This window comes from Pipistrellus kuhlii, unplaced genomic scaffold (genome assembly GCF_014108245.1).
Source record: "Pipistrellus kuhlii isolate mPipKuh1 unplaced genomic scaffold, mPipKuh1.p scaffold_m20_p_3, whole genome shotgun sequence".
Classification (NCBI taxonomy): domain Eukaryota; kingdom Metazoa; phylum Chordata; class Mammalia; order Chiroptera; family Vespertilionidae; genus Pipistrellus; species Pipistrellus kuhlii.
This window is the reverse complement of record NW_023425529.1, coordinates 64,372,309-64,386,932: the sequence shown is the minus strand read 5'-3', so window position 1 is coordinate 64,386,932 and position 14,624 is coordinate 64,372,309. Positions and strand designations below refer to the sequence as shown.

At 48.0% G+C, this 14,624-nt stretch overlaps 1 protein-coding gene across 2 annotated transcripts in view; it reads left to right on the top strand.

Moving 5' to 3' along the window:
* Nucleotides 1–14,285, top strand: part of E2F7 (E2F transcription factor 7) — a 34,025-nt gene extending 19,740 nt beyond the window's left edge. For both annotated transcript variants that reach the window (XM_045588276.1, XM_036458234.2), the window contains exons 7-13: nt 330–464; nt 4,665–4,850; nt 5,343–5,412; nt 8,272–8,785; nt 9,860–10,115; nt 11,954–12,381; nt 13,694–14,285. In XM_045588276.1, the coding sequence (XP_045444232.1) occupies nt 330–464; nt 4,665–4,850; nt 5,343–5,412; nt 8,272–8,785; nt 9,860–10,115; nt 11,954–12,381; nt 13,694–13,864 (1,760 nt within the window). In that variant the 3' untranslated portion in view covers nt 13,865–14,285. The remainder of the gene's footprint in view (nt 1–329; nt 465–4,664; nt 4,851–5,342; nt 5,413–8,271; nt 8,786–9,859; nt 10,116–11,953; nt 12,382–13,693) is intronic.
* The last annotated feature ends 339 nt before the right edge of the window (nt 14,286–14,624 follow it).

Sequence of the window (14,624 nt, the reverse complement as noted above, 5' to 3'; positions counted from 1 at the left end):
CTTCCGACATGCCACACATCAGAGTCACACTCACCGAGCCTCTAATTACAGCCCGCTTCCCTCCCGCGGGTGCTGTTGCAGTCCTGGCACTCCCTGCTTGTCTTGTAAAGGTGTGAAGCTGTGGAAACAGAAGGACACCCCGACCTTGGTCTGTGGCTGCAGATACATTAATCCTGGGTGATTTCATGACCTAGCCATTGGTCGTTTCATCCCACCCACTGCTCTCCCCTGAGGTTTATAGGATGGCCAAGAAAAAAGTACCTGTCACGAAACTACCATGTAATGGTGTCGCAGGCAGCATGGCCGTAATGGTGTTTTGTGTCTCCCAGCAAAGGTGCGGCGTCTCTACGACATCGCCAACGTCCTGACCAGCCTGGCTCTGATCAAGAAAGTGCATGTGACGGAGGAGCGAGGCCGGAAGCCAGCCTTCAAGTGGATCGGGCCTGTGGACTTCACTTCCGGTGGTGAGGCGTGGTTTTGTTAGGGGCCTGTTTTATTTAAAACCCTACATTTCTAAATCCTTTTCTAAATCCCACGTCTACTACAGAGTGAGGCCGATCTTCTCCCTCATTTTCCGTTACCCAAGTCACGTTCAAATTAGTCTGTGGTGTCACTTTTGGTAAAAATGGCTCCTAAATATAAGTATGTATGTAATGAACACCTTTGTTTGTTTTTTTTATCATTTATTTCAAAGGTTACCAATGTCAATTTTACTAAAACTAGAGCAGAAGAGGGTATTATCTTCTACCTATTTCACAGGTAATAGCTGAGCAATTGGGGGCTGGATCCTGCTACTTTACATATAACTAGGCAGTTTGAGTAAAAGCCATTAACCTTTTTAAATTACCCTTGCAATTTTGGAGTTAGTGGTATGAATTCCTGCCACTTAACCCAGGCCTATAGAAGTTACAGCTCTCTACCTCACTGTAGCACATTATTCACTTAGGGTCTAGATGAAACCACTTGAAACCTAGTATAACTAATTCCACCCAGCAAGTACTTACTGAGTGTGGACTGTGCACCTGCCATGAGAGACTTAAAGCTGTATATAGCACGCCATCCGTGCCTGCATGGAATATACAACTTCACCATTTTCTGTTGCTCTGCCTTTGGCTTCTCTTCATCCTTTCCCCTCTGAAGCCCTCTCCTCTGACATGAAAATATTTCATTCTCTTTTCCAGATCTGTCCCAAATGTCAACCCCTTCATAAAGCTTCCCTCCTCACCCAGAGCAGAGAGTCTCTCATCTGACCTACTGCACTTCAGTATTATATATACTGTTGTACTTGGTGATGCTGGTGTGTGCTGTGGTCCCTGCTCCATGGGTGTGTGAGCAGAAGAGGTCTTTTGTTCCTCTTTGATCACCTGAGTACCCAGATCTGTGCCTTGCTCACTTCCGTTGGTTAATGAGCCTCTACTGGAGTTCTATCATTAGCACTCATTTGAAACTTAAAAAACAATCCAGCCGAAACCGGTTTGGCTCAGTGGATAGAGCGTCGGCCTGCGGACTGAAAGGTCTGAAGTTGGATCCTGGTCAAGGGCATGTACCTTGCTTGCGGGCACATCCCCAGTAGGGGGTGTGCAAGAGGCAGATGATCGATAATTCTCTCTCATCGATGTTTCTAACTCTCTATCCCTCTCTCTTCCTCTCTGTAAAAAAATTAATAAAATATATATATTTTTTAAAGTCCAGCACTGTACACAGTGGTAGTGGTGCTGTAGGAAATCAAAGGATTTGGGGTAAGTTCTGATGGACTTTTTGGTTTTGGAGGGATGGAGAGCTTTGTAGTTGGAGGAACCGATACCTAAGCACAAGTCTGGTGCGGGTGGGAGAGATCAGCCCTCCTGGTCTGAGTGGAGGGCACAAGGCAGAGGGTGACGAGGCACGGAGTGTGATCCGCTGGGACAGAATTTTGGTGGCCTTCAAAGGTCAGGCCAAGACATTTGTACTGATACACAGACTGCCGTGACAAGGGGTCTTTGGTCTTTAGGTGGGTTGAAAGAGAGGAGGGGTTCAAGGGTGGTGGTATCATTGCAGAAAATGAGGTAGTTGGGGAAATGAGTTGGAGTTGAGAAAATGAGTTCATGTATTTGCATAACCAGTGGGACAGCAACTGGGGGAGCTCTGATCTTAGAGGAGGGAAAGAGGGCTCAGAACCAGGTCAGGAACCTTAAAAGTAGCGTACCTACCCTCAGAAATGTGATCCTCCTTCTGCATTCCCTAGTTTCTTACTGATATCCTCCTCATCAGCGCTGCTGTCAACTTATCAGTGCACATCATAGTGACCAGTCATTCTGGTGGTTTCAGTCACTTAGGTTTTTATTATATAGATTAATCACGTATTAGCATTTATCAGTAGTTTTTTCTATTTATTGCTAAGAAGTATTCCATTGTATGGATATATAATTCTTCAATCATTTACATGTTGATGGACATTTAGATTATTTCCATATTTTGGCTATTACAAATAAAGCTACAATGAATATGCATGTAGCCCTAGCCAGTTTGGCACAATAGTTAGAGCATTGGCCTGCAGACTGAAGGGTTCCAGGTAGTACTATTCCCGTCAAGGGAATACCTCAGTTGTAGGCTCCTCCCCAGTTGAGGCCCTAGTTGGGGGGTTGGGCAGGAAGCAACCAATTGATGTGTTTCTCTGACATCAATATTTATCTGTCTTTCCTTCTCTCTTCCACTCTCTCTAAAAAGCAATGACAAAATATCCTCGGATGAAGATTTATATATATTCACACACACACACACACACACACATGCATATACACTGAGTAGCCATATTATTATGATCTCTGAATGCATAATAATCTGGCAACTCAGTGTATAACTTATATAATAAAAGGCTAATATGCAAATTGTCCTCTCGACCAGGAGTTCGACCAGCAGGCTTGCCAACTACCATGTCCCCTTTCCCTGGCCAGGCTGGTCTGACCCCACCCATGCACGAATTCATGCACCAGGCCTCTAATACACACACACACACACACACACACACACACACACACACACACTGAGTGGCGAGATTATTTTGCATTCAGAGATCATAATAATCTGGCCACTCAGTGTATGTGCATGTACATTGTCCCCACTATTGAAACAGCTGTTCCTTCTGCTCCTTTTGAGCGGTTCTCTCCCCATTGGCCCTGGGTAGTTTTCTCACCTGTGCGAGTACTCCACTGCATTCTCGAGGGGCTCCTTCCGCCCGTCCCCAGCATCTCTTTCTGTATGGCTCTCCGCTCTCATGTTCCACCATACAAACTCCAGCTGCCTTGCTTTCCTGGCCTCCAGCTCCATCCTCAGCCTGGAGAGATGTCTGGCTCTCTCTAGGCCCCCCTCTCTGCACCCCAACCTGGAAACCTTCTCCAGGCAGTGACCAGGGCAGTCACGGAGCTCACCTCACTTGATTCCTGGTTCTAAAGGATCATTGTCTTTCATGCTCTGATGTTCAGTGTCTTGAGAGCCGCTGGTTGATTTATCTATATTGTCCAATGTTGTTTTAAGAAGGAGGGGAACTCTGACCCCCGTTACTGTCTTGACCCATTTTTTTTTCTATTTGATTCTGTAATTTCTGAATTTCTAAAAAGCACATTTACTTTGTTTTTGTTATAAGAAATAGAAATCCATAAAGGTGATTTTCTTTTTCAATATTTGTGTGTTTTAGAGAACATAAGTATGGCTGGACCTTTCAGTCTATTTAATCAGTCTTATTAAAATGGACATGCTCGTCGGCCTGCGGACTGAAAGGTCCCAGGTTCGATTCCAGTCAAGGGCATGTAACTTGGTCGCAGGTAGGGGATGTGCCGGAGGCAGCTGGTCGATGTTTCTCTCTCTCGATGTTTCTAACTCTCTATCTCTCTCCCTTCCTCTCTGTAAAAAATCAATAAAATATACATATATATATATTTTTTAAATGGGCATGCTTTGAGCTTCTACATAAACAGCACAGAAGAACAGGGTAGGAATAACTGTCTGAGCAACAGCAATGGGGCCTATTTCTACCTAGAAATACAGGCCTGGTTTTATGTAGAAATTCTGTCCTGACTTCATATCGGCTCCTTGAAGCATAGAACGGGCTCCTCAGGCCCAGTCTTTTATTATCCTCACTTTTCTGCAGCATTTCAACTACGAGGTTTCTGTTGCCCTTATTCCTTTGGTCACTGGGTAACGGGGCCTCCTACTGCATAAGGAATAATAAAGCAATAGGATATAGAAATTTTTATATTCATTGCCTTAGAGCTATGGCATAAAAGACAGGTTTCAATTAACGTTAAAAATCTCAAAATATGCACATTGGGCTGAGCATAGCTGGGTTTTCCTTTGATACTCTGAAAGTATCTAAAATGTAAGCGCCCTTCCATTTGGGGGTGAAAAACATCTTGCTCTACTTTTATTGCGGGTTAGGTAATTTTAGAATATATATGGCTTTAGTCTCACTTTATAGTCCTCCACTAACTTTAAAAAAAAATTGTACATTGAGAGAAATTGGGGTTTGAGAAAGGCTCATATAATTCTTTGGAGTGTCTTAGATTCTCACTTATAGGGTAGCTCCATTACAATGATAGGCTTTCCAAGCCATATCTTAAAAGGGTAAGAGTCAAGTTGTCCAGAATTATAGTTGTGTAACAACACTGCCACGTCTCTTGTTTATGTAGGTGAAGAACTAGTGGATGTCTCTGCATCTGTCTTACCAGAACTGAAAAGAGAAACATACAGCAAAGTGCAAGCCTGTGCTGCACAGAAGCTGGCTCGCTGTGGCTCCTTCAACCAAGGTCCAGCTTCCGAGAGGATTCACAGGAAAGCGAACTCGGAACCCAGCAGCCCTTCCAGGCAAGAACAAGGTATCTACCTGCCTTTTCTGAACCCTGGGCTCCGTCAGTCCGCGCCATCGTAGCTTTACGCACACACTGGCAGTTCCAATCCAGTCCCCTCTCTGGGCCCTGCCTGCTTTTTCACTTACCTGAAGCAGGACAACTGCTGGGGGTAGAGAGTTGGTGACTTCCCAGGGTGTGACCATGGGCCCCTTCCTGGATAGTGATCCTTGTCAGCCCGGCAGATCAGCTAGCTTGCCACGGATGAACTGTTCGATGCACCTCAAAAATGCATCCGACTTACTAGACAAAGCAGCACTTGTTTTCTTGTTCTTACCAATTCTCGATGAGACCTGAATTTACCAGTAACAGCTAGCCTCTCAAAATTTCTCTCTTTGACTCAAAACCAGAATAGACTTGCGATAGTCTTAGTCCCTGAGCTGTGAAAGGCGTCCTTGCTGTAGAAAACTGGTATGTGCACGTCTCTGGCTGTATTTCTTAGGCCTTCCTTTGCCTTCATAGGACCAGGTGGCTTCCTAGAAATTGGAAGTCTGGCAGCTATTTACCAACAGCAAATAGAAGACAACTCACAGTAAGTTTTTTTGAAATTCCAGGTGTATTCTTCTCTGATTTCGAATGTTAACTTAGACTAAACTGAAATGCCACCCACCCAAAGGTAACTTGTAGCAATCTTGCTCCTAAGTCAGCCATTTATTTATTAAAACGTTCGTAAGTTTTCCCTTTATGCAAGACAATGTGCATGATAGAGCATCAGGGACACGAAAGTACAAAAAATTATCCCCTGAGCTATGAAAGCTCATAGGGAAAAAAAAACAAATGCTCTCCAAAAGATAAATCACTATTAGTGTGACACTGAAAAATGATGCAACATAGTCTAGAATCACTTTGTCATTATTGTAATATATGATTGCAAGGTGCTAATCCAGAAGTTATGTATATTAACTCATCTAATCATAACAATCTTTTTTAATCCTCACCTGAGGATTTTTTCCCATTGATTTTTAGGGAGAGAATAGAAGGAAGGGAGTGGGGGAGAGAGAGAGAAATATCGATGTGAGAGAGACACATCGATTGGTTGCCTCCTACACATGCCCCCACCAGGGCTGGGGACTGAACCCACAACCCAGGAATGTGCGCTTGACCAGTAATTGAATCTAGGACCCTTTGGTGCATGGGCCGACACTCTAACCCACATGTGTCAAACACAAGGCCCGCGGACCAAATCCGTCCCGCCAGGCCTTGCAATGTGGCCCGCACCACGCTGTCATCACTGCACTCCGCTGCGTTTCCATCACAATGACAGTTTATGACTGTTCAGTAAACCATTCGGCCCGCGATTTAGGCTGGATTTTAGATTTTGGCCCCTTCTCTGATTGAGTTTGACACCCTTACTCTAACCACTGGTCAGGGCTAATCATAACAATCTTTTGAGGTTGGTACTGTTATTCTCCTTTTACAGCAGTCACATATCAGAGGAAATGCTAAAGGAGGAACAAGAGACGTTTTTAATGACTGAAGTGGGAAGAAACAGATTCCGAGGCAGGGTCAGGGAGTGGAGGGACAGCAAGCTGATTAACGACAATGATTTATCCAAATAGAATAGTGAAAGGAAACACCATTCAGAAGAAGAGCTTAGGGTGTTGGAGGTAAGCAGGCCAAGTTGGCAAAAGGCTTTGAAAGCCAGGTCAAGGGGTTTGGATTTAGGAGACGGATGGTGCCGATGGGGAAGACCATTCTGGCTGCTCTCAGCAGGTGGGATGGGAAGTAGAGAACGTCCTCTCGGTGAGCAGATCACAGAGCAGAGCATTTGCAGCAGTTCTGTCTGTGGTGCAGGCCTGAGCTGGCGCAGCCAGAGACGGAAAGCAGTGTAAACGGCGAGTCAGAAGGACCTGCCAGGGCAGGGGGAGGCATTGCAGAAACCCCTGGGTCCCGGTGATGGGGACAGTGGTGGAGAGGGAGAGACTGACGGCTGACGGCTGGGGGTAGGAAGGTGGGTAATGTGCTCAGTGTGGACACACTGCGTTTCACAGAGCTGGGGAATAGCGATCGCTTACTCGGAGCGGGCTGTGGCTGAGAGTCACTCAGCGCTGCAGCCGGGAGCCCTCCGTTTCATTCCCAGCACACAGTGGACAGTGAGATGGGGGGCAGTCCAGATCTCAGTGATTCCATCAGAAAGGTAGCAGGAATCCCTGTTCTCTGTTTACCAGTTTCTAAAGGAGTTCCCTCATCTATTGCCAAAAATATACTGGACATATAAACATTTTGTTTTTTAGTATTTGGAAATTTTTTTTGAATAAAAGACCAGATAATGTTTATAATCTCACATATTGATGGATCTTGATTTTGAATGTGTTACCTATAAAGTCTATAGTAATACTGAACAGAATGGGACAAGAATGACAGAAAAGAATAATTTTGTAGATACGTGTATTTCCTCACTCACTGCCCACTTCATTTGTCTCTCAGAGGATTTGAGACGAATGGATATATCCTTGAAATCAAAGTTGGCCCAGTCTCTTAAGCAGCCCGAATGTCTCACAGTGACTGGGCAAGAGGCCCCTCGGATGACCTTCGGCAGATTGCTTACCCTCTGAACCTCAATTTTGTTCCGTAGTAAACTGGGGGGGGAGTGAGAGTGGTGACTAATCCTATCTAATAAAGAGGGAATATGCTAATTGCCTGTCACACCCTCAAAGATGGCGGTGCCCAGTCCCCTCACCCCCCCTGGGGCAGCAGGCGCAGCACAGCCAGGCCCGCCCCCAGGAGGGTCCAGCCACTCTGCGCACCTTCCTGCAGAGTCCCCCAGCCCCCTCAGCCCCAGCCGCCCAGGGCCAGCCCGAGGCACAGGTAACACAGCCGAGGCTTGTGCTTCCAGCAGAAGCAGCGGCAGAAGTGTGATGGGGGTGTCACATTCCCCTGATGGCCGGTTCACCTCCTGCCACTGAGGGCTCCCAGACTGAGAGGGGGCAGGCTGGGCTGAAGGACCCCCCCCACTCCAATGCATGAATTTCCATGCACCAGGCCTCTAGTATTATAAATAGGTAAAGTATTATAATGTTATGCAAATTATTGTAGTACACATGTACCTGGTAAGGAGTACCTGCTGGGTAACTGATAATTATTAGATGTGGAAGAGGCAATTGAGGGGCCAGTATTAGCTCTAAACTGAGATCCTCCCAGAGTGACTCCCCCATTAGCCATCACCCCCCAACCCCCCACCCCCACCCCCACCACCGCCAACTGTCCATCCTGGTTTTGCCTGGTCATCGCCTCTGTGGTTAGCTTAACTCACGTGTGTTCAGGGAATCCACTTTAACCACCGGGCAGTTTTCCCCACTCTCACTTTGGTGCATCTCTTCAGAAAAGCAGAGTCAGGAGCTGGCAGAACGCGGTAACTCAGCGGTTCCTGTTACGTTTCTTTTTATCACAGGGGGAAAGCCTCGGACGGTGCGGGGGTGATGCTTCCATCAAGCGGCCTAGACCCCGCCGCTCCCTTCCCTGTCCGCCCTGCGGACTCGGAACACTGTGCCAGTCCTTCCGCCCGCCAGGCGCTCTCCGCGCCTCACACGGACCCACAGGCCTTCCCCGCACAGGGTGGTCTGAGCGGACAAGCAGGTGTCTCCCTGGCTTCTGCAGCCTCGGACACGGAGAGCCTGAAGCCAGCCCTGCTGGCCGGCCAGCCCCTGCTGTACGTGCCCTCCGCCTCCCTGTTCATGCTGTGCGGGAGCCTGCGGGAGGGCCCGCCCCCGGAGCCCGGGTCCCAGCGGGACAGCAGAGGCTCCGGGGCCCCGGCGGCTGCAGCGCTGTGGTCCCCGCCCGCAGCCCAGAAGCCCGCAGCCCAGAAGCGCGGGGGTGAGGAGAGGCAGCCGCCAGGGGAGGAGCCGGCCGCCAAGAGACAAGGCCGGGGCTGCGAAGACGGCCCCCTGTCCCTGGTCATGCCCAAGGTAAGGGCGTCCGGGTGGGTGTGCTTAGGGACAATCCGTGACAGGAGCTCCTTCCTAACAAGGACACACGGAGGCTAATAAGCCACTGAGTCTGGCATAGGGGGTATTTCACGGGCCACTTGTACATTTACGCCCTGAACTAGCTTTCCCCAAAGACCTTGCCATAAAGTAGTACTGTAAGAAAAGTGATTTTTATAAAAGTCACACTTTGTATACAATGACAAAACGTTTAAAGAAAAAAATTCTACCCATAATGCCACCACACAGGCCACCACTGTTCACACGCCTGTACGTTTCCTCCGGTCTTTCTCCGTCCTTTTGTTTTTAAATGCATGGAGATCACTGAAACCGCCTTAATCCAAGGCTCCACTCAGTTCCAGAGTCAGGAGCGTGGGCGCTACTTCAGTTTCCGAGTCTGTGCTCGGTCGGTTTCCCTCTCTGCTCAGAGATCCCGTCTCCCTCCCCACGGAGTGAAAAGAGCAAAAACAGCAGCTGCCCACGTCTCCCTCCGGGCGGCCATGCAGAGGTTAACGAGACGCGAGCAGTGAGAGGCAGGCAGCAGGAGCGCTGGCACTGCTGTGGGTGTAGTGGGCAGCTGGGCACCCTTCGTGGGAATCAGTTCGTTACCTACGGCCCGCCCTCCTGCCCAGGCGAGCTTTCCTCAGTGTGCATGTAGCACGGGTTGCAGAACAGAAATGAAAGACTGACTGGGATGTATGTGCCTTGGATAGCCAACACAGCTTTGGGCCTCACCGCAGTTCTTAGCAGGCCCCTCAAAGACTGGTATCCTCACCCTTTCTGTGCTGGCAGCTGAGAAACTTATTTCACAGCCTGCACATCACGGCCAGTTTTCCATTGTGGAAAATCTCGGCCATTTCCGTGCTTCAGACGTGACACTGGTCTTCAGACCATTCCTGAAACGTGACTGAGCCGACAGACATGCACGTCACTGTTGTGCACGGCTGTGTCGGACCTTCCTGCTTCTCTGTTAGTTGTTTTGATAAAGCTGTCTCTTTAAGATTTGCTGCGGGGATTGTGACTTGCTTTTCTGGTTCCTGCTTTGGTTGTGCTTAGAAATCCTCCGATTCCTCAGACGTGGCCTCTCCCACGATGCCGGACACCAGGGCGTCTGTGTCCCTGGCTGACACGCACTCGGAGAGCCAGCTCCCTGCTGCGAGGGGAGCCTGGGGGAAGGCTCCAGCACGGGGCTTTGTGGCTTCTGAGTGGGGGAGTCTTCCAAGAAGCACGGAGGTCGGAAAGCCTTTGCGAGGACACGGAGGCACCGCCGAGCCCCCTTTGCTGCAGTGCCTTCACTTGCCGCCGCCAGCCGGTAAGGGATGCCGTCATGTCCCAGAGGCCCTCGGGGTAATCGACGATCAGTTGGACTTTTAAATCTTGTTCCGTGTCACCTGACTAAAGCAGTTCATTGATGAGCCTCCCAGTCATTTGACTCTTAGCCTCCTGTGTCCTCCACTGATGAAACGAAGGGGGAGGCTGCTTAGGCTTTCACCAACCTCAAGGTTAATGGGAAAATAATTATGCCAGGTGACTTTTTTTTTTTAACGAATTAAACTTTACTTGCTAAAAGAGCACAATAGCCCCAACCAGGTGGCTCAGTTGGTTGGAGCTTCATCCCATATACCAAACCAAACGGTTCTGGGCTCGATTTCTGGTCAGGGCACATACTTAGGTTGTGGGTTCGATCCCACAACCTAAGCATGTTTTTCTTTCACATCGATGTTTCTCTCTCCCTTCTTTCTAAAATCGATAAGAAAACATATCCTTGGGTGAGGATTTAAAATTTAAAAAGACACAACAAATTAAAAAAAAAAAAAAAGATTCTTTTTTATAATTCGGCTGAGTCTGGCTGTGGTGCAGTGTGACAGTAGGAGCCAGTCGGCCACTGTGTGCCCTCGTGTGCTGATCTCCTGAATGTCCAGGGGGACGGAGCCTGTGACTGGCCGGTGGCAGGGCTGCAGCAGAGGGCTGGGTGTGAAGACACTGTTGTCTGTGGGAGAGTCAGGCGCGTCTGCAGCCGCCCTCAGTGGTAAAACAGCAATCCTAACAGCACCTGCTTCATGGGGGCTGTGAAAATTCAGTTCATGAGACTATATCTGAAGCTTTTAGAATAGCAGTGCCTGATACTTAATGCATGCTGTTACCATTTTACCATTTTGAAGTAGAGCTGAGATATAATAGATGCCTAATTTAGATATGCAGGGGTACTTGAAGCCGCTCTGGACGGAAAGAGACTTAAATTGATTTTCCTCAAGTCCTTGTTCACAGGTAGGTAGGAACTGATTATTTACTCCTCTAGAAGACATGCTTTATTCTCTTAGCAAGTGTTTTGTGACAGTTCAATGCATTGAACAAAATCCAGGGCCATGGGCCCTTTGCCTCTGTGGGGCAGCCCAGGGATTCCTCCTCAACACACTGACAAGTGCACAGATCACAGGCATACAAAGGAAGCCAATTATGTGGAAACTGGAGGCCGATGCACAAAATTCATGCAAGGGACTCGGCCCTCACAGCCCTCCCTCCTCCCCCTCGGCTTCATCTGGAAGGTCGTCCAAAAGGATGTCCGAAAGGTCATTCAGCTGTCTGGTCTAATTAGCATATTACACTTTTATTATTATAGATACAGTTAGAAAAATATTTTTAATTATAGTAATAAAATTATGTGACAAAAAATCCAATACTCCCATAACTTAAAAGTTGTGATGAGCATAACAGTCTATTCAGAGATCTGCCAAAGCTGTAATGTTCTATGAATATGTCTGTGCTTTGTTCTAGTAACAAAGTCAAGGTACTAACACTGTTGTGTTACTCGTGATCTTAACTGAGGGGAATATAAATTTCAGCTAGAAGGACGTAGAAGTAAAGAGACAGTTTTTCCCATCCAAGTTCACATTACTCTTCCATTTTGATGCAGTGGTACTCACATTGAAATCCCCCTCAGGAGATGCAAGCATCCACCCAGTTTTCAGAAATATGTGGTGTATCAGCCAGAGCTGCTGCTGCAAAGTGGCAGTGTGAGCTGGGAGGGCACAGGGGAGGGGCTGGCTGCTCAAGTTGATTTACTGGGTGCTCCCATTTGCAAGTGCACAGAGGAATTTGAGCTTGAATGGGACCTTCATGCTGACTTTTGCCTTGTTCTGCTTATTTCAGGATTAAATGGTCTCAATGTGCTCTTACCTGGCAGTCAGACCCCTCATGCTACGGGCCCCCCTTCGGGTCAGCTGCCATCCCTCGGTCTTACCATGCCCTGCATGGTTTTACCACCTTCGACACTGGGCCCATTTCCCGTTCTCTACTCTCCCACGATGGCCGGGCCAGTGTCCCCTGCCCCTGGCACTGTCCCCAACACGGGACCTGGGAATTTCCACTTGCCAGGCCTTCGATCAACACCTCATCTCCTCATCGGCCCTGCAGCTCTGGTTAACCCAAACCCCTCGGCACTCCCGTCGGCAGACCCTCAGCTTCAGGGTCCTCACTCACTTAACCAGAGCCCAGCGATGTCCAGACCCCACAACACCATCCAGCCCGCATCCCAGGTGTACGAAGGCCATCCAGGCTCCGTGGTGACATTGCAGCAGGTGAGTCCTGAAGTTTCGTTTCAGTTGGCACAAGAAAGCTCATCGCTCTGGGACGGGTGTGCCTGCATCTCATCGGCTCTGTTTTTAGTCACCTGACTGCAGAGTGGAGGCTCTGGGTGAGGTTCTCCCGGCTTCCCCCATAGATCCGCCTACCTGCTTATAAAGTACAAAGGCCTAAGGCAGGAGGTTCGTGCTTTAAAGACAAAAATGTTTCTTCTTTTTTTTTTTAATCTGAGGAAACTATTTTAGGCTTAGTTCAGGTAAATTTTTGATGAATGCTGAATGTTCAGATTCTCCAAGTTTTCATTTCATTAGGTCCATAAAGGAGACCACCCTGAATTTTAATTGTACAGGAACAGGAGAAACTTTGGAAATGTTGATACTGACACAAGATTTTTAGCATCTGTCACTTCTTAAAATGCAGTGTTTAGGAGGCATCTCTATGCCTACACACTCAGAATATATGCAAGTGTACATAGATAAGTGAATATGATTAATATAAATTAATCAAACTGTATTTCTCCCCCAACTCCATTTATTCCTCAGTCAATAAGTATTTGTTGAATTCCTATCAATTCCTAAACATTGTTTAGAATGATTGCTTTCTCTCTGAAAGAAAGTTATGTTGCAGCAAAAAAATATTTTAAACATGTTATTCAGAGGTTCAGAAGTTTAGCAGACGTTGAAATAAACATGTTGGTTTTTAAACAAGGCTATTACAACATAACATGTACTTCCTGATCACCAATTATGTGCCAGGCACTAGCTTAGGCAGTGAGATGTAACAGTAAACAGTAAACAGTCTTGCTCTCTCAGAGCTTGTCAAGGGAATAAATGTTTAACATTTAATAGGAGAGGATAAATATCAGTAAATAAAAAGAGCCAAGAAACATCCACTTACTATTTGCCTAGTATGCTCTAAAATAACTTACCAGCATTATCTTTTTCAGTGTTTACAACCCTCTAAAGTTCGTACTTTTATCATCTCCATTATATGGATGAGTAAACTGAGGGACATGTTGGTTAAATCATTTGCCCAAGGTCTCATAGCTAATTATGGCCGAGCCCAGACCTGGCTCCAGGTGCCACGCTTATAAATTCTTTGTCAGGCTGCCTTTCTGCACACAAGGTAAGTTTACTTCCAGTTGTGGTCAGGGTTGAGGAGATAAAACGCATGAATGCGATAGAAAAGCAAAGACGAGGGAAACGCCTGCCCAGGGATCATGACGACACAGGACTGGGCTTCCAGTTCAGAGACCGCGAACAATTTGACTTCCCTTCTGAGTTTATTTACTCTCCTTTTCTTTTCTAGCCCCCGACTCCAGGGACCCCCAAGAGCACCCGACACACACATGGTGAGGCTTTCTTCAAGACGCCCGGCAGCCTTGGAGACCATGTCCCTAGGAGGAAAGAGAGCAAGCAGTCGCAAAACGCCAGCTCGGCGCAGCGGAGACTGGAAATACCCAGCGGCGGTGCCCACTGACCCGGTGCCGGCCCAATGGCTGCCTCCGCCCGCCCCCCTGAGCTTCCCGTCTGTGTCACAGGCCACATCCTGGTGCCGGGGCGGAAGCAGAAGGCACGCCATTGTACCTCTTTCACCCTCCGGTCCTCAGGTGAACTTCCCATCACCGTCTGCTCTCCTGAAAGTCATGGTCACTAGCGGCGCAGTTAGTACCAGTGAGCGCCCAGACCCTGTGCCTGGAGTCACAGGGAAAGCGCCCGCTGACTTGTGGTTTTGCTCCAAGAATCCTCTGTTTGCTCGAAATAGATCTGAACGGGCTGCTGGAGCCTGTGGTTTCCCTAAAGGAGGGGCCTGTCCAGCACTTAACCAGGGTGGATGTCCCTAACCGGTACCCCCTCGCCCCGCGTAGATCTGTGGCGAGAGAGCCTTCCTTCCTGCAGTTCGAACAGCTCCGGCTTCCGAGGCTTCGTCAGGAAGACAGCCTCCCGTGCGAGTCCTCCGTGTTATTTATTCTGTTCCCGGGATGGGGCGCCGTGCAGAACGTTTACAAGTACAGCAACACATGCTTTTCAGGGTATGACGACTTGAATGTTTGTACTTCTCCCCTATAATTTGCCCTGCACTTACTTTACAGATTACAGGTAACGTGGATAATGTTGGTACACGTGACAATGTCAAGACCCAAATAACTGTGAGTGGCACACCTGGCTACCATGGATGTGCCAACCCTGTCTGGGCACACGGTAATCGTGGACAAAAAAAAAACCTTACATGTTCACTG